A 20,484-nucleotide genomic window follows, 5' to 3' on the forward strand; every position below is an offset into this window, starting at 1 on the left:
AAGAAACACAAAAGACACATGAACCTGTAATCCCAATTGCGTTAATTCAAGAAATATCAAAATGAAATGAAGGAGCTAGTGAGATATGATCATGAGAATAAGATAAATGATTAATGAAATCAAAAGAACACAATGAAATTACGTTTTTAACGCTTTGCATCCCTGAAATAGGAATATACCAATACACACTATGATCTCTTACAAGTTACTATAACAAATTCCTATATTGCTCGGACTCTCCGAAAATGTCATCTAGTATATTTTGGATCCGACACACGAGCATCAACATTTTGAAGAGTTCGCACAGTATAGAGAAATACCATGTTAGATCTTAAAGCACTTCAACCAAAGTAGTAGACAAGTTCTCAATTTGATCATTAGCAAAATGACCCTTTTCAAGAACCCAATCTTCAATCATGGCTTGAGAATTCAATGGCTGATCATGAGGAACCAAATGCCCAGCACCTAATACCACAACATGGCTTACTCTCCCCCATGTTTGCACATACCCTGCTAGCTCACCATTTACTCTCCATTTTTTTCTATCTTCTTCCAAGAACTTGTCAATTCCCTCCCACTTCATTCTCGTCACTCAAGCCTCAAATCCAACTGCCCTTCACACAACAAAACTTTGATATTCTTGACAAGATACTCCACCATGTACTTCACACTTTTCATCAAATCTTCATGTAATGCTTCCCCCACCACCTTACTGCACACCTCGAAAATCATAGTTTCGTTCACTCCTAACGCCTTTTTATGTCGACGTTGTTCAAAAACTTGACTACCAGTTGGTTTTGGTATGGCTTTTGCCTTCTGATATTATACAAAGTTGCCATTCCAGTCATGTTTTGTAATATGTTCAAGACTTTACTTCTAGCATTTGTTTCTTCACTCCAACTGCCATTCTGTGCCAATGAAATGGCCTTTGCTTGAAGTGACTCTAATTCGCTCTTTCGCTTGTCATTAATTAATCCAATGTAATATGCATTTGCAGCATGAGTGGCCACTTGGCTAACTGGATCAGTTAGGCCTCATTTGTTTGCACTTAATGGAATCATTCAGATCTCAAATATTAAGTGCGTTTGTTTTTAAATTTTGAATCTTAATTATTCAGATCTTAATCAAAAGTGTGTTTATTATTTTTTAATTCACAACCACTTAATGAGTTTGAATAGGTCTGCATGATTAAGATCCATAACAGAGACTTAATTTCATTAAGATGCTATCATCCATATTCATTATTAATTGTCACCACTGCCTACCATTATCAACTACCACCATGCCACCACCACCACCATCATCATCCTCAATCATAGCCACCACCATAATCGACTACCAACACCCGCCATTCGCACCACTCCCACCACTATCATTCTCAACCACAAACAACACTCATCCACCTCAACTACCACAACTAACCACCCCATCACCATCAATAACCATAACCAATATTGCCCATCGTTATAAACTACCACCCACCTACCACCACCTTCCTCAATCATAACTACTACCACCACCCTCCATTATTAACTATCACCACTGACCACCACCATCCTCAATCATAATCACCACTAGCTACTACCCTGAACCACCACCATCAAACAAACCTACCACCAACCACCGCCTCTAGTCGACATTCTCAAGCACCACCGTTATCCATCACCACCAGCAACTACTATATTTTAAAATATATATAGAATATTAGATTAATTATTATTTCATTTGAATTTTATATTTATTAATAAATTTTATACATTCGCCTTACCAAATTCACCTTACTATGAACAGACAAGTGAGCATTTTTTTTTCAACACATGATATCCAATTGCTGGAACATATTTGCCAACATAAATCTCACCCGTGATATAATTAGGCCGATTCTTAAATGACGCATTTAGCTCGAGAAACTGCTTGATCGCGATATATAGGTGTTTAGCCACATCTTTTTGGTTCCTCGGGATTTATTCAGGTGTTGAAGCAATGCTAAATCCAACACCAATGGAATTATCAAGAAAAAGGAGGCCAAAAATCCGATTCCAAGATGTAAGATTAGGCTTGAGTGAGATATGTTTGACGTTTTGCCCGTGAGAAGATGTCGCGCACCAAGGGCCTAGCTCATAGAAGTTGCCAAGCATAAAGGAGCATCTAGGGCCACCTTGGAGCCAAATGAGAATTGGCGTTTTAGGGAGCTGTATGGTAAGATTTCGGGCTTCATAGAAGGTGTAGAAAATGGCCGAGTTGGTGGTGGAATTGACGATGAGGTAACCGGACTTGGTTGGGAGATCTTCTTTGGGAGTAGAAGAGATGCATAGGTTGATGAATTGATTAGGAAGTAGTTGAAGATGAGAAAGAAGAGGAGCTTGAGGAAAATGACGGAGTTGGTGGTGGAATTGACGATGAGATAGCCGGACTTGGTTGGGAGATCTTCTTTGGGAGTGGAAGAGATGCATAGGTTGGCGAATTGATTAGGAAGTAGTTGAAGATGAGAAAGAAGAGGAGCTTGAGGAAGCTGGGATTGTTTCTGGTGCTACTTTTTTTGAATCCATCTATGGGAAATCTTGATGGAATGAGCACTAATGCACTGAGCAAAGAAAGATTCCTGTGGTAAAGGTTCCAAAATAGAAAAAAGAAAAGAAAAGGTATAACAACTTAAAAGATAGTTTATATGAATTAAATATTGTGCTGGAGTTGAAGGGTACAGTGCCACTACATGGAGAAATTTTACACCATCTTAAGGTTGTGTTTTGAGTTATTTAGCAAGATTCCAAAAGCTCAGAACATAAGATGTCTATATTACAGTATTGTTTTTCTTCTTTATAGATAAATTACCAACCCAATCATTAGCCAGTTTTTACCAGCTTTAGAGCAGTTTTTTCGGCATTCTGAAAGCTGGGAAAAAGGATGCGATAACATCTAATGAATTAAATGATACTTATCATGCGCATGCATATGAGGTTAAAATTTGACTATCACTCTAATGTTAATAAAATAATATGTTAACTGATTGAAGAAAATATAAAGAAAAGGTTACCGGAAAAAACTGAATTAGATGATGGCATTTATTCTGTTCATTCTTAAAAACAAAGAGAAGTGCTGCATTTTTTCATCTTGAGAACATTTTTACTTTCTCTTGGATTAGATAACCATAACATTGATTTTAGTCAAAAGGCCGATAGAGATGTTTTAAACTAGATAAACATTGTCTAAGTCATGAGCAACTATTACTCACTCAATTTTGAATAAAGTGTTGCGTTTTTATTAAGGGGTGTGAATGGTAAATGGAAGAGGCACCTCTTGGATTGCATCTCTTCATCTCTCTTTCATTAGGGTGTGAATGGAAAATGGAAGAGGCATCTCTTGGATTGCACCTCTTCATCTCACCCTTTCATTGTCTATAAATAGAGAGGTTTAGCCTCATTTTCCACAACTGAAAAATCTGAAATCTCTCCCCTCAATTTTCTGCATACTACATTGGTTATTCAAAAGCAAAACGTAAGCATTTTGTGTGATTTGCTCCGCCATTTGAGTTCGCTGAAATTCTGTGATTTGAAGTGCCGCTATCACAGAATAGTTATTCCGATCTATCCTGGGAGGAATTAATCCGCCACCTTGGATATTGTGAGGGGATTTAATTCCTTAAGGAAACACAAGAAACTTGTGGGCTCGGAATTTTCTCTGCTTTGTTTTTTCCTTAAATTAACATTTATTGATTTACTGGTTTTGAATACAGACAAATGACAACAAGCTTAAGGAATTTAAAATTTATTTCTATATTCATCTTACATTCTGTCTTGGGAGACTAAAATCTTATTGATTTTCTACTTCTATTTTTTCTACTCCCGTTTGAGATTAAAGTCTTTGTGACTTTCTACTCAATCTGATATATAAAAACTCGGTTGCTTTTATTCAGTTTGAAGATATAAAAACTTCACCGAGATACTAATTCTGTTTGTCAATTTCCTTTACAGAAAAATAACAACAAGTGCGGAACAACAAAATAGTTCTGTTGGGACTACTGCTGCAATGACAACTACGTCTTCAAGTTGCACAACTCCTGCACCGGCGATGGCACCGACAGAAAAACCCGAAAAGTTTTTCGGTGTGGACTTTAAGCGTTGGCAGCAGAAAATGTTCTTCTACATGACCACACCCAGTTTACAGCGCTTTATCAACGACGACGTTCCAGTTCTGGGAGAAGAAACTCCTGAAAATGAGTGATTTGTGGTCACCGAGGCATGAAATCATTCTGACTTCTTATGCAAAAACTATATTTTAAGTTGCTTGGAAGACGGCTTGTACAATGTTTATAGCATCATGAAAACATCAAGAGAATTGTGGAATGCTCTTGAAAAGAAGTACAATACTGAAGATGCTGGACTAAAGAAGTTTGTGGCCGCCAAATTTTTGGATTTCAAAATGGTTGACGGTAAATCTGTCATAACGCAAGTCCAAGAATTGCAAGTTATTGTTCATGACCTCCTAGCTGAAGGTATAAACCGAGTCAATATTTTTATTCAAGATATTAATTATTTTACTAATTATAAATTTATGATTGAAGGTATAGTCATAAATGAAGCGTTTCAAGTTGCGCATTTATTGAAAAGCTGCCTCAGCTGTGGAAGGACTTTAAGAATTACTTGAAATATAAGCGCAGGAGATGACGCTTGAAGACCTTATTGTTCGTCTACAGCTTGAAGAGGACAACAAGGCTGCTGAGAAGAAGTCTCGTGGAAATTCAATAATTATGGGTGCAAATATTGTCGAGGAAGCTTCAACGAGCAAAAAGAGAAAGAAGTCGTCTGGTCCAAAGAATTACCCAAGCAAAAAGAAGTTCAAAGGTAATTGCCACAACTGTGGAATGGTTGGACATAAGGCTGCTGAATGTCGTGCACCAAAGAAGGACAAGAAGAAAATTCAAGCAAACATGATTGAGAAGAATGATAAAATAGACGATTTATGTGCCACGCTTTCGGAGTGCAACCTAGTCAGAAATCCTAGAGAACGGTGGATTGATTCGGGGGCAACTCGTCATGTTTGTGCTAACAAGGAGTTGTTTACTTCTTATGCTCCTGCTGGACCCAACGGGACAGTTTTTATGGCAAATTTCGCTACTACAAAAATTGAAGGAACGGGCAAGATAACTTTGAAGATGACTTCTGGCAAGATTGTGACTCTAAATGATGTCCTTCATGTTCTTGAAATGCGGAAGAATTTAGTATCGACATCACTTCTAGTCAAGAATGGCTTTAAGTGTGTTTTTGTTTGAGACAAAGTTGTAGTTAGTAAGATTGAAATGTATGTAGGAAAAGGCTACCTTACGCAGGGACTTTTCAAACTCAATGTAATTGCCATTGATATGAATAAAATTTCAGCTTCTTCTTACTTACTTGAGTCAAATAATTTATGGCATGAACGTTTAGGCCACGTCAACTTCAAAACTTTGCGAAAAATAATTAATTTGAAAGTATTGCCTAAGTTTGAATGCAATAACTCGAAATGTCAAATATGTGTGGAATCAAAGTATGTTAAACATCCTTATAAGTCAGTTGAAAGGAATTCAAATCCTTTAGACTTAATTCACACAGATATTTGCGACATTGAAGTCAATATCATCTCGCGTTGGGAAAAAGTATTTCATAACTCTTATTGACGATAGTACTAGATATTGCTATATTTACTTACTTAATAGTAAAGATGAAGCAATTGAGGTATTCAAGCTATACAAAAATGAAGTTGAAACGCAACTAAACAAAAAGATCAAAATGATAAGAAGTGATAGGGGTAGTGAATATAAATCTCCTTTTGAAGAAATATGATTGGAATATAGTATTATTCACCAAACAACTGCCCCTTACTCACCGCAATCTAATGGGATTGCAGAAAGAAAGAATAGAACATTAAAGGAGATGATGAATGCCTTATTGATAAGTTCGGGTTTACCCCAGAACTTGTGGGGGGAAGCTATTCTTACAGCGAATCAAATACTCAACCGAGTTCCCCATAAAAAAAACACAATCTATTCCATATGAAAAATGGAAAGGTTGGAAACCCAACTTAAAATATTTTAAAGTGTGGGGGTATTTGGCTAAAGTGCACATTCCTAAACCCAAAAGGGTGAAGATTGGACCGAAAACGGTTGATTACGTTTTCATAGGATATTCAAGAAATAGTAAAGCATATCGTTTTCTGGTTCATAAATCAGAAAATTCCCATATTCATATTAATACGGTAATCGAATCCGATAATGCTGAATTCTTTGAGAATATTTATCCATATAAAAATGAATATGAGTCGTCTAGTAAAAAATCTAAGCGACCTCGAGAAGAAGAAAAGGAAAGTACGTTTAATGAGGAAAATCCAAGACGTAGTAAACGTCAAAGGACAACTACTTCCTTTGGATCAAATTTTCTGACATTTTTGTTGGAAAATGAGCCTCAAACGTTCAAAGAATCAATGTCTTCCTCGGAAGCACAATATTGGAAAGAGGCAGTCAATAGTGAGATAGGATCCATATTAAGTAACCATACTTGGGAATTGGTTGATCTTCCTCCGGGAAATAAACCTTTGGGTTCTAAATGGATTTTCAAAATAAAAATGAAAGCTGATGATACTATTGACAAATATAAGGTACGATTAGTTGTTAAATGGTTTAGACAACGAGAAGGTCTTGATAACTTTGACACATACTCACCGGTAACAAGGATTACATCTATCTGGGAGTTAATAGCGTTAGCCGCCGTGTATGACCTTCAAATCCTAGATGAATGTAAAGACAACCTTCTTAAATGGAGATTTAGAGGAAGAAATCTATATGTAACAACCTGAAGGGTTTGTAGTTTCCGAAAAAAAAGAAGAAGGTGTGTCGACTTGTTAAGTCATTTTACGGACTAAAACAAGCACCAAAACAATGGCATGCGAAATTTGACCAAACAATGTTGTCAAATGGTTTCAAGATCATTGGGTGTGACAAATGTGTTTACATTAAGAATACTCCAAATCAAATAGTCATTGTTTGTTTATATGTGGATGATATGTTGATAATGAGTAACAACATCGCTAACATAAATGCTACTAAGCGCATGCTTACTAGTAAGTTTGATATGAAAGACTTAGGAGTAGCCGATTTAATTTTGGGAATTAAGATCCTTCAAACTCCTCAAGGTCTAGCTTTGTCTCAATCTCTTTATATTAAAATGGTACTTGAAAAGTTCAAATATTTGGACTTTAAAGAAGCAAAAACGCCAATTGATTAAAACCATTCTCTTGTAAAGAATAAAGGTCAAAGCAAGTCTCAATTGGAATATGCTCGAGTGTTGGGAAATTTGATGTACATTATGAATTGTACATGACCTGATATAGCTTGTGCGATAAGTAAGCTTAGTCGATACACAAGTAATCCCAACCAAGCTCATTGGATAGCAATGAAACTAGTTTTGGGATATTTGAAATATACCCAAGACTATGCATTGCATTACAATAATTATCCCGCAGCTACTGAGGGATATAGTGATGAAAATTGGATCACCGGATCAACGGAATCAAAATCCACAAGTGGATACGTGTTTACCATTGGTGGAGGAGCAGTGTCTTGGAAGTCGTCCAAACAGACATGCATCGCTCGCTCTACAATAGAGTCTGAGTTTATAGCTTTAGACAAGGCCGGTGAAGAAGCTGAATGGCTCCGGAATTTCTTAGGAGACATTCCATTTTGGCCCAAACCTGTGGCACCTGTATGCATACATTACGACAATCAAGCAACAATAGGAAGGGCTGGGAGCGTTATGTATAACAGGAAATCTCATCATATTCGACGAAGGCATGATACCGTTAGACAACTACTCTCTAGTGGAATTATCACAATTGACTATGTAAAGTCAAAAGATAATATATCGGATCCGCTTACAAAAGGCTTACCTAGGGAGGTGGTTGAGAAGTCATCAAAGGGAATGGGACTATGGACGAGGACAAGTCACTGTGGCGGTAACTCTACCTAGAAGACTGGAGATCCCAAGATTTAGGTTCTAGGAGATCAAATAAAGTCATTAATGACGGTTCAACATTGTAAAATAAAATTTCTTTTTGGTCCATTCTCGTGATGAGACAATGTTCAGTACCAAGGATAAAACGTTAAGGCTTTTTAATAGTTTCTAAATTTGATACGGGGTATATCAAATAGTGTATCTACGGGATAATACGCTTAGGAATCACCTATGTAAGTGTGAAGTGTAAGCCGCTTCAAGGAGAATTCTGTAAGGCAGTTCTCTACACACTTATGAACCAGGTGGTGTTCATGGCTGAAACGAACACAACAATGAGAACCAAAGACGGTTAAGGGTTGATTGTGTGACTTATAGTTGTCTAGGTATATAACAAAGTTCGACGGTTCAAAGATATCAAATCTACCGATTGACCGAGTATATCCGACATAAGCTTACTGCGGAAAGTTCAAAGGAAAACCTACTTATCCAGATGCGATTAATCCTTAATTGCGAATCACACAGTATGTTCATGCATGTTTTTCCACATATGTCCATTACCCATTCATGTGGGGGATTGTTGCATTTTTATTAAGGGGTGTGAATGAGAAATGGAAGAGGCACCTCTTGGGTGTGAATGGGAAATGGAAGAGACACCTCTTGGATTACACTTCTTCATTTCACCCTTTCATGAGGTGTGAATGGGAAATGGAAGAGGCACCTCTTGGATTGCACCTCTTCATCTCACCCTTTCATTGTCTATAAATAGAGAGGCTTAGCCTCATTTTCCACAACTGAAAAATCTGAAATCTCTCCCCTTAATTTTTTGCATACTGCATTGGTTATTCAAAAGCAAAATGTAAGCATTTTGTGTGATTTGCTCCGCCATTTGAGTTCGCCCAAATTCTGTAATTTGAAGTGCCGCTATCACAGAATAGTTATTCTGTTTTATCATGGGAGGAATTAATCCGCAACCTTGGGCATTGTGAGAGGATTAAATTCCTTAAAAAAATATAAGAAACTTGTGGGGTCAGAATTTTCTCTGCTTTGTTTTTTCCTTAAACTAACGTTCTCGTTTTGAATACGGAAAAATGACAACATAAAGATGGTATAAAATTAAACAAGAAAGTACCTTAGCTTTATTTTCCTTGTTTTGTCTTTTATTTTATTTTGGTTAGGAGCAAAACTAAAGTTTTTGTTTGTTTGGTCTGGAGAAGAAGCAAAAGAAGTTGGGAAAGAGCACTATCCTATTAACTCTCTTTGACAACTTCAATAGAAGTAGCTAACACAAGAAAACTCTTCTCTATAAGCCTCTTATTTCCTCTGAGGTGTTCTGTTGCTAAGTTTTGGGATACAAAGTAGCAGATGAAGAAAGAATTACTGAGGGAGACAAGAAATACCAGTCAATGATCAAATTCACTTGTAGCTATCGGAATCTTTTCTTAAATCATATTCCTAGGAGTAAATTGGCAACCTTTGTGTACATGGCACATATCCAACTAGTCAAAAAATTGAATATTCAGAGTACAACCGCCGAATAGCATATAGAACAAAGAACTCATAGTACATTCCTCAAAGTAGTTGGCTTTTGCTTAATCTGATCAGTGGCAAATAGTCCCCTTTCTGATATTCAATCTTCAATCATTATCTGAGAATTCACTGCCTGATCAGTAGCTACAAGATGTCCAGCATTTGACACAAAAACATGGCTTAAACTCCCCCATTTTTGCACATATCCAGCTAACTCTTCATTCACTCTCCAAACCTTACGTTTCGCCTCCAAAAACTTGCCAATTCCTTCCCACTTCATCTTCTTCATCCACGCCTCAGTCGACACCACTTTGTCTTGAAAATCACACTGCCCCTGGTACAACAACACTCTAGTGTTCTTAACCAAGAATTCGACCATGTATTTCACACTCTTCATCATATCATCATGCAACACATTGCCTACCAACTCACTACACTCGTCGAAAACTATCGTTTCCTTTGCTTTTAAAACCTTCTTAAAATCTACATTGCTTAGAAATTTTACTACCAATTCATCTTCATATGGTTTGAGCCTCCTAAAGTCATGTATATCCGCGAGTCCTGTCATGTTCACCAATGTCCTCAAGACCCTTGATCTAGCTTCCGTCGCCTCACTCCACTTATCATTTTTGGTTAGCATAATAGCCTCATCTTGAAGTTTCTCCAATTGTGTCTTTTCCTTTTCATTGATCAAACCAGAATAGTAAGCATTCAGAGCATGAGTCCCCACTTGAGTTACTGGATCAGTCAGTCCATTTCCAATGGCAATACCAGCTAAATTCACCCGGCTTGATTCAGGCAAACGCGCATTCCTTTTAAGTGTATAATATCCAAATGCTGGTACATATTTGCCAGCATAACTCTCACCAGTGAAGTAAATAGGCCAAGTTTTGAACGACCGATCCAGCGAAAGAAATTTCCTTGTTGCTACAAAAAGGTGTTTGGCAACGTCATTTTGGTTCCTAGGAATCTCTTCTGGACTTGCAGCAATGCTAAATCCAGTTCCTATAGGATTATCAAGAAACAGGAGGCCAAAAATCCGATTCCAAGAGCCCGGATTGGGCTCAAGTGAAATGTGTTCGACGTTATGTCTCAGAGAAGAGGACACACGCCAAGGGCCAAGCTCGTAAAAGTTTCCGAGCATGGAAGAGTAGCCAGGACCACCTTGGAGCCATATAACAATTGGGGTTTGAGAAAGAGGGTTGATAGGCTTCTGAGCTTCATAGTAAGTGTAGAAAATGGCGGAGCCGGTGGTCGAGTTGACAGTGAGGTAGCCAGAGTTGGTAGGGAGGGCTTCTTTAGGAAATGCGGAAAGAAAGAATAGAACGTTAAAAGAGATGATGAATGCCTTATTGATAAGTTCGGGTTTACCCCAGAACTTGTGGGGGGAAGCTATTCTTACAGCAAATCAAATACTCAACCGAGTTCCCCATAACAAAACACAATCTATTCCATATGAAAAATGGAAAGGTAGGAAACCCAACTTAAAATATTTTAAAGTGTGGGGGTGTTTGGCTAAAGTGCACATTCCTATACCCAAAAGGGTGAAGATTGGACCTAAAACGGTTGATTACGTTTTCATAGGATATTCAAGAAATAGTAAAGCATATCATTTTCTGGTTCATAAATCAGAAAATCCCGACATTCATATTAATACAGTAATCGAATCCGATAATGCTGAATTCTTTGAGAATATTTATCCATATAAAAATGAATATGAGTCGTCGAGTAAAAAATCTAAGCGACCTCGAGAAGAAGAAAAGGAAAGTACGTTTAATGAGGAAAATCCAAGACGTAGTAAACGTCAAAGGACAACTACTTCCTTTGGATCAAATTTTCTGACATTTTTGTTGGAAAATGAGCCTCAAACGTTCAAAGAATCAATGTCTTCCTCGGAAGCACAATATTGGAAAGAGGCAGTCAATAGTGAGATATGATCCATATTAAGTAACCAAACTTAGGAATTGGTTGATCTTCCTCCGGGAAATAAACCTTTGGGTTCTAAATGGATTTTCAAAATAAAAATAAAAGCTGATGATACTATTGACAAATATAAGGTAAGATTAGTTGTTAAATGGTTTAGACAACGAGAAGGTCTTGATAACTTTGACACATACTCACCGGTAACAAGGATTACATCTATCTGGGAGTTAATAGCGTTAGCCGCCGTGTATGACCTTCAAATCCTAGATGAATGTAAAGACAACCTTCTTAAATAGAGATTTAGAGGAAGAAATCTATATGTAACAACCTGAAGGGTTTGTAGTTTCCGAAAAAGAAGAAGAAGGTGTGTCGACTTGTTAAGTCATTTTACGGACTAAAACAAGCACCAAAATAATGGCATGCGAAATTTGACCAAACAATGTTGTCAAATGGTTTCAAGATCATTGGGTGTGACAAATGTGTTTACATTAAGAATACTCCAAATCAAATAGTCATTGTTTGTTTATATGTGGATGATATGTTGATAATGAGTAACGACATCGCTAACATAAATGCTACTAAGCGCATGCTTACTAGTAAGTTTGATATGAAAGACTTAGGAGTAGCCGATTTAATTTTGGGAATTAAGATCCTTCAAACTCCTCAAGGTCTAGCTTTGTCTCAATCTCTTTATATTAAAATGGTACTTGAAAAGTTCAAATATTTGGACTTTAAAGAAGCAAAAACGCCAATTGATTAAAACCATTCTCTTGTAAAGAATAAAGGTCAAAGCAAGTCTCAATTGGAATATGCTCGAGTGTTGGGAAATTTGATGTACATTATGAATTGTACATGACCTGATATAGCTTGTGCGATAAGTAAGCTTAGTCGATACACAAGTAATCCCAACCAAGCTCATTGGATAGCAATGAAACGAGTTTTGGGATATTTGAAATATACCCAAGACTATGCATTGCATTACAATAATTATCCCGCAGCTGCTGAGGGATATAGTGATAAAAATTGGATCACCGGATCAACGGAATCAAAATCCACAAGTGGATACGTGTTTACCATTGGTGGAGGAGCAGTGTCTTGGAAGTCGTCCAAACAGACATGCATCGCTCGCTCTACAATAGAGTCTGAGTTTATAGCTTTAGACAAGGCCGGTGAAGAAGCTGAATGGCTCCGGAATTTCTTAGGAGACATTCCATTTTGGCCCAAACCTGTGGCACCTGTATGCATACATTACGACAATCAAGCAACAATAGGAAGGGCTGGGAGCGTTATGTATAACAGGAAATCTCATCATATTCGACGAAGGCATGATACCGTTAGACAACTACTCTCTAGTGGAATTATCACAATTGACTATGTAAAGTCAAAAGATAATGTATCGGATCCGCTTACAAAAGGCTTACCTAGGGAGGTGGTTGAGAAGTCATCAAAGGGAATGGGACTATGGACGAGGACAAGTCACTGTGGTGGTAACTCTACCTAGAAGACTGGAGATCCCAAGATTTAGGTTCTAGGAGATCAAACAAAGTCATTAATGACGGTTCAATATTGTAAAATAAAATTTCTTTTTGGTCCATTCTCGTGATGAGATAATGTTCAGTACCAAGGATAAAACGTTAAGGCTTTTTAATAGTTTCTAAATTTGATACGGGGTATATCAAATAGTGTATCTACGGGATAACACGCTTAGGAATCACCTATGTAAGTGTGAAGTGTAAGCCGCTTCAAGGAGAATTCTGTAAGGCAGTTCTCTACACACTTATGAACCAGGTGGTGTTCATGGCTGAAACGAACACAACAATGAGGACCAAAGACGGTTAAGGGTTGATTGTGTGACTTATAGTTGTCTAGGTATATAACAAAGTTCGACGGTTCAAAGATATCAAATCTACCGATTGACCGAGTATATCCGACATAAGCTCACTGCGAAAAGTTCAAAGGAAAACCTACTTATCCAGATGCGATTAATCCTTAATTGCGAATCACACAGTATGTTCATGCATGTTTTTCCACATATGTACATTACCCATTCATGTGGGGGATTGTTGCATTTTTATTAAGGGGTATGAATGAGAAATGGAAGAGGCACCTCTTGGGTGTGAATGAGAAATGGAAGAGACACCTCTTGGATTACACTTCTTCATTTCACCCTTTCATGAGGTGTGAATGGGAAATGGAAGAGGCACCTCTTGGATTGCACCTCTTCATCTCACCCTTTCATTGTCTATAAATAGAGAGGCTTAGCCTCATTTTCCACAACTGAAAAATCTGAAATCTCTCCCCTTAATTTTTTGCATACTGCATTGGTTATTCAAAAGCAAAATATAAGCATTTTGTGTGATTTGCTCCGCCATTTGAGTTCGCCCAAATTCTGTAATTTGAAGTGCCGCTATCACAGAATAGTTATTCTGTTTTATCATGGGAGGAATTAATCCGCAACCTTGGGCATTGTGAGAGGATTAAATTCCTTAAAAAAATATAAGAAACTTGTGGGGTCAGAATTTTCTCTGCTTTGTTTTTTCCTTAAACTAACGTTCTCGTTTTGAATACGGAAAAATGACAACATAAAGATGGTATAAAATTAAACAAGAAAGTACCTTAGCTTTGTTTTCCTTGTTTTGTCTTTTATTTTATTTTGGTTAGGAGCAAAACTAAAGTTTTTGTTTGTTTGGTCTGGAGAAGGAGTAAAAGAAGTTGGGAAAGAGCACTATCCTATTAACTCTCTTTGACAACTTCAATAGAAGTAGCTAACACAGAAAACTCTTCTCTATAAGCCTCTTATTTCCTCTGAGGTATTCTGCTGCTAAGTTTTGGGATACAAAGTAGCAGATGAAGAAAGAATTACTGAGGGAGACAAGAAATACCAGTCAATGATCAAATTCACTTGCAGCTATCGGAATCTTTTCTTAAATCGTATTCCTAGGAGTAAATTGGCAACCTTTGTGTACATGGCATATATCCAACTAGTCGAAAAATTGAATATTCAGAGTACAACCGCCGAATAGCATATAGAACAAAGAACTCATAGTACATTCCTCAAAGTAGTTGGCTTTTGCTTAATCTGATCAGTGGCAAATAGTCCCCTTTCTGATATCCAATCTTCAATCATTATCTGAGAATTCACTGCCTGATCAGTAGCTACAAGATGTCCAGCATTTGACACAACAACATGGCTCAAACTCCCCCATTTCTGCACATATCCAGCTAACTCTTCATTCACTCTCCAAACCTTACGTTTCGCCTCCAAAAACTTGCCAATTCCTTCCCACTTCATCTTCTTCATCCACGCCTCAGTTGACACCACTCCGTCTTGAAAATCACACTGCCCCTGGTACAACAACACTCTAGTGTTCTTAACCAAGAATTCGACCATGTATTTCACACTCTTCATCATATCATCATGCAACACATTGCCTACCAACTCACTACACTCGTCGAAAACTATCGTTTCCTTTGCTTTTAAAACCTTCTTAAAATCTACATTGCTTAGAAATTTTACTATCAATTCATCTTCATATGGTTTGAGCCTCCTAAAGTCATGTATATCCGCGAGTCCTGTCATGTTCACCAATGTCCTCAAGACCCTTGATCTAGCTTCTGTCGCCTCACTCCAATTATCATTTTTGGTTAGCATAATAGCCTCATCTTGAAGTTTCTCCAATTGTATCTTTTCCTTTTCATTGATCAAACCAGAATAGTAAGCATTCAGAGCATGAGTCCCCACTTGAGTTACTGGATCAGTCAGTCCATTTCCAATGGCAATACCAGCTAAATTCACCCGGCTTGATTCAGGCAAACACGCATTCCTTTTCAGTATATAATATCCAAATGCTGGTACATATTTGCCAGCATAACTCTCACCAGTGAAGTAAATAGGCCGAGTTTTGAACGACCGATCCAGCGAAAGAAATTTCCTTGTTGCTACAAAAAGGTGTTTGGCAATGTCATTTTGGTTCCTAGGGATCTCTTCTGGACTTGCAGCAATGCTAAATCCAGTTCCTATAGGATTATCAAGAAACAGGAGGCCAAAAATCCGATTCCAAGAGCCCGGATTGGGCTCAAGTGAAATGTGTTCGACGTTATGTCTCAGAGAAGAGGACACACGCCAAGGGCCAAGCTCGTAAAAGTTTCCGAGCATGGAAGAGCAGCCAGGACCACCTTGGAGCCAAATAACAATTGGGGTTTGAGAAAGAGGGTTGATAGGCTTCTGAGCTTCATAGTAAGTGTAGAAAATGGCGGAGCCGGTGGTCGAGTTGACAGTGAGGTAGCCAGAGTTGGTAGGGAGGGCTTCTTTAGGAAATGAAGAGTGTAGAATTGCTGCTGATGAGCAGGGGAGGAAGCAATAGAAGATGTTGAATAAGAGGAGCAAAAGGAGGAGACATTGTCCTAGTCTGCACTCCATTAGTGGTAGATGGAAATGAAACTAGAAGGCATTCACCAGTATTGAGTGATGAAGTAGGCTAAAGTAATTGGGAATGAGCTACATAACAAAGGTCTATCGTACCCGGTCTACTGTTTTTACTGCTCGAACCCGTAGCCTCCCGATCACAGAGCATCATTTTTACCAGTTACGCCAAGACTCCTGACTCCCCTTCAAGGGCTAAAGTAACATTTATTTTTTAAACTAAGGTTGAAATTACAATAGAATACAACAACAAGAAGCCAGTATAATCTCACAAAGTGAGGTTTGAGTAGAGCAGTGTACTCAAAGATAATGATGCTGTTTCGAGGCAAATTCTTTTTATCTTTCTAAGTCTAAGTAAAACTTGTTTAGCACTAAGGTTTGAATCCAGCAAAAGACACACTGGCCAAAGTCTTTTCATCTATTTAGCTACGTGTATTAGCGGAAATGTAGAAAATATATGGTAAATCAATCCAAATGCGCACTAGTATGAATATCCTTCAAAAGTATACCGATAGTGAAGGAGTAGAGTACAAAGTATTTTACTACCATTTCTTAAATGAGTGCACATGTTGAGAGTTCCAAACGTGGTAGCAGAACTTGCAGCTGCAGGAAATAAAATTGCCAATCAGTGCACATGTTGAGAATCCCAAAGTTGAATCTTGAGTCAAGAGAGCAATTCTGCTTTTGGGTTAAACAAGAAAATATTTTCTCTTGTTTGGACGGGACAAAACACATTATATTAATACTACATAAACATCACATACAAATTTGAACGAATTAATCTCTTTCTTTTCTTTGTTTTTAATTTATGAAAGTCATAAAAAATCTGTATTTGTTAAGATTGTTGAGTTGACATAATTGAGATGTAAATCAAGCTTTGTTCCTAAAAACACTTGTAAAGCTGAGAAAATTAGACCTTGTCCAATATATGTCGATAAGCATAACAGAAAAATCAAAAATAGAAATAACAACCATAGTTCGCTTTTATTTTTGTCTTTATTCTTCATTCACTCACTTTTCCATAAAATCAATGTTATTCAAATTACAATTGATTAAGTCAGTGAAATATAAAATCGCATTTGGATTGCATGTGCGCCTGTTTTAAATAGTAAGTGGACTATTAATTCTCTATGTAAACATAAATGATGATTTTGATCCAATGCTGAAACTTGAAGGACTATTAATTTGATAAAGAAATCGCAATAGATGAATGCGTTATATAAGTCGCATTCTGCCAATGCGACTTATAATTGAAGTCACTTAATGCGACTTATAAGTCGTATTCATCAGTGAAATTTATAAGTCTCATCCAGCAATATCATTTTCAGAGATTTATAAGTCTCATTAAATGTGATTTATAAGTCACAATTTTGTACGTCTCATCCAATTTTCCCTATTAAATTCCCACCCCCTCTTCCTTCTCCCTCTCTTTTGCCGCTTCATGCACTAATTAACACTTGCATCATTACATTCTCTTCTATAATTCAAAATACAAGATTTCGCTGGGTTAATGGAAACGATTGTCATTTTGCTTCTGTTCAGTTTGATGTATTTCTTTGAAACGTTGCTTTCACAAACTAAAGTTTTTCCCTTCGTTTATTTTTGTTTGTATTTATGCTTATTTTTTTTATTCTTTATTTTTCTTGTGTGTGTAAGAGATGCTCATAAGGTTCAGGATGCAAAAACTTTTCCAGGTTTCAGGCAAAAATCCTAAGCTAGTAGGATTAGCGTAATCTGTATTTTATTAAAATTTAAAAGGAGTAGGAACGCAAGGCTAATTTTTCAAATGATCGTCATTCAACTTGTAATTATTTGTACAAAAGTCAATAAACTATTTTTTGTCACTTTAAACTATAGTGTATTACTCTTGAGGGGAGGTAGTATCATTATGTTCGTGATTCAAATGAAATGAAGAAGATGAATGATACTATTATAAAAAAGGTACTCACTTCAAGTTGCTTTTTAGCTATTGTGAACATATTTTAGGCCTTTGCTAGTGTAAAGCCTTAGTTGTAGCGTTCAATTTATTACCTTATTGAATATGATGTATTTGTTGGATAAGTTTCTATTGAAAGGTTCGACGTTAGACTTGTAGTAAGCGTAAACATACAAATGTATGATTTTGACTATATTAAGACTTTTTTTCTTGTAGTTAAAATGACTATTGTTTATTGCATAATTGTTATAGTCATTAGTTCCCTCATTCGCGTTGCCTTCTCTCTTGGTTTGCAGGCAAAGAAAGCCTCTTATATGGCCTCACTCTACATAATGTATCAAAGAGTGAAGCGTAACGATTAACGAATCACGTGAAAATCCAACAAAAATCTTAAATTCTATATGAAGATTGATCGTATACAATGTTGTACGAACGAGTACAACATATCCATTAGTCACTATCGGAAGTACAAGCACTAAAACACCAACTAATTTGAGGGAATAGCCTCTTCTTGATTATAAAGAGATCATGATCTACATCCAGTGAAGTTATGACTTGTGTCTTTGAAATCCACGGCACATTGACTGAAACATTTCATCATTATAATTATAAAAATCAAATTCTGATTAATGCAACATTATAAAAACACACTACCAGATTATAATGTAAGGCAAGCACAATAGTGTATGATTAGAATCTAGAGATATGTCTAAATAGATGCTGACAAGTGATTGCCATAAGGAGAATAGTGAGAACAAAACAAAGCTTTAGGGATGCCATAATAGGAATGATACTCCACACGTTAGAAAAGTTTTTTTTTTTGTTGTCAAAATATATAGTTTACCCATCGACCTTGCATCCAAATCCCTGTTACACACCTCTTCACCACGGACAACCTTTTACACACCCAACCTTTATCGAGTGTGTCTAAGACACACTACTTTTTTCTTCACAAGATTTTCAAAGCATGTGTATTGTCACGTCCTAATAAAACCGTGACACGTGTCACTGACTAATATTAAAAAGATAGCATATACAATTACAATTATATCCATATCTTCTTCATCCTGTCCGCCATGTCCACCATAACTGCCATCACCATGCTTTCAATTTTTGTTCGTTCTCTTTTGATTTCCTCAACTGAAGCAACGTGGTAGTACATAATAATAAAGAGGAATGTGCATTTCTTTGCGAAGAAGATTAAGAATTTTACAATTTAATTATTTGTAAATTTACCCATTAACAAATTTAAAGAATATGCTTATCTGCAAAAGCTTGAGGTAAGCAAGCTTTAATGACTGAGGATATTTTCGAAAAATTCACCCTTTGGAAAAATTTAACTTAGCCATGACAAAAGCTCAAGCTAAGCTTTTCTAGAAAAGAAAATAATTTTCTGTACATACTCTTGAGCCATGCTTTAATGGTTGGTGGAGCTACAATGAGTTTTAATTGTTGAATTCTAATTCAAATTTCTTAACAAAAAAATCTACAAAACTAAATACTAATGATCAACAAGAAGAGATATGAAAAATCTTGGTAGATCTATTTGAGAAGAGTAGATCGGGCGGAGAGAAGTGAGTCTAAGTGTCAAGGAGCAGCCATGGTAGGTTTGGTAGTGATTTTTAAACAAGGAAGAAGTGACCCTATTTAAAATTTTAAAAAAAGACTAAAAAATTAAAATCTGATACAAAAATTCTCTTGCTCACAGGCTTCATTTAACGGTAAAGATACACACTGACCACACGGGTAAAGTGGTGTGTCTTAGACACACTCTATAAAAGTTGGGTGCATAAACAGTTATCTGTGGTGGAGAGGTCAGTGGGTAAACTATTTGCCTTTTTTTTTTTTTGAACATCTCTTTGCTTTCCAATGGTCATATAATTTATAGCCCCCACCCCACCCCCTCCTTTAATTGTGAACTAGCTGCATCAGTAATTCAGTATAATAATGTTGAGAATTTTCTAGAACATATATATATATATATTGTATATAGTATACATATGATTGTTAGTTCCTAATCACAATTTGCACATGATTCAATTAATGAATTAACTACTTGTTAATCTTTACCCATGCTCTGGGGTAGAAAGACTATTTTCAATAGAAACTCGGCTCCCTCCGTCCAAGAACTCCCACCTTGCTCTTTGAGTGACTCGAACTCAACCTCTTGGTTGAAAGTTGAGGATGCTCATCACTAGAGCAACTCACTCTTGTTTCACTTATTCTACAAGTCTGGATAATAAAGTTACATTAGAGGTAAACACGGCATGTTATTTTCGAAAGCATTTTATTCGAGAATTGATGCATTTGCTACTCATTTATAGAGTCATACTAGCTACATTAATCCGCGTGAACTATTTATTGGACAATTATTTAGTTATTTATTTATTGTTGCAGTAATGTGAACTCAAGGCTGGATTATACTCTCCTATCTTGAACCTAAAAATAGTTTTTTTTTGCTTTCTGAACTTGAAAGACAATGAAATTAAACAAGTCTCCATGGAAATTAGAGTGGCTACTTTTGGCATGTAAGGAATTGGGTATGAAGAATGATGTTCATAACCTTTTGCCTTTTTGCATATGTTTTGCAATCATTTGTCTACCAAACTTTTATCCTTCCTCACAAATATCTTAGAAAGTAAAGAACCCAAGACTCAAACACAGCTCTCAAAAATTACTTCATTGTACTATAT

General features: G+C 36.7%; 2 protein-coding genes and 2 pseudogenes across 2 annotated transcripts; 1 reads left to right on the plus strand and 3 right to left on the minus strand.

Moving 5' to 3' along the window:
• Positions 1-177: 177 nt before the first annotated feature.
• Positions 178-2,639, minus strand: LOC104101634 (serine carboxypeptidase-like 50; annotated as a pseudogene).
• Positions 2,486-6,828, plus strand: LOC138900444 (uncharacterized). Its single transcript, XM_070187188.1, has 6 exons — positions 2,486-2,607; positions 2,698-2,739; positions 3,972-4,217; positions 4,281-4,492; positions 4,653-5,253; positions 6,117-6,828. The coding sequence occupies exons 1-6, from the start codon at positions 2,486-2,488 to the stop codon at positions 6,826-6,828; spliced, it is 1,935 nt and encodes a 644-aa protein (XP_070043289.1).
• Positions 6,829-9,537: 2,709 nt separating this feature from the next.
• Positions 9,538-11,451, minus strand: LOC104101635 (serine carboxypeptidase-like 50; annotated as a pseudogene).
• A 3,021-nt stretch (positions 11,452-14,472) lies between these two features.
• On the minus strand, positions 14,473-15,852 carry LOC104101636 (serine carboxypeptidase-like 50). Its single transcript, XM_009609116.1, has one exon. The coding sequence runs from the start codon at positions 15,850-15,852 to the stop codon at positions 14,473-14,475; it is 1,380 nt and encodes a 459-aa protein (XP_009607411.1).
• Positions 15,853-20,484: the final 4,632 nt, after the last annotated feature.

Source organism: Nicotiana tomentosiformis, chromosome 10 (genome assembly GCF_000390325.3).
Source record: "Nicotiana tomentosiformis chromosome 10, ASM39032v3, whole genome shotgun sequence".
NCBI lineage: Eukaryota > Viridiplantae > Streptophyta > Magnoliopsida > Solanales > Solanaceae > Nicotiana > Nicotiana tomentosiformis.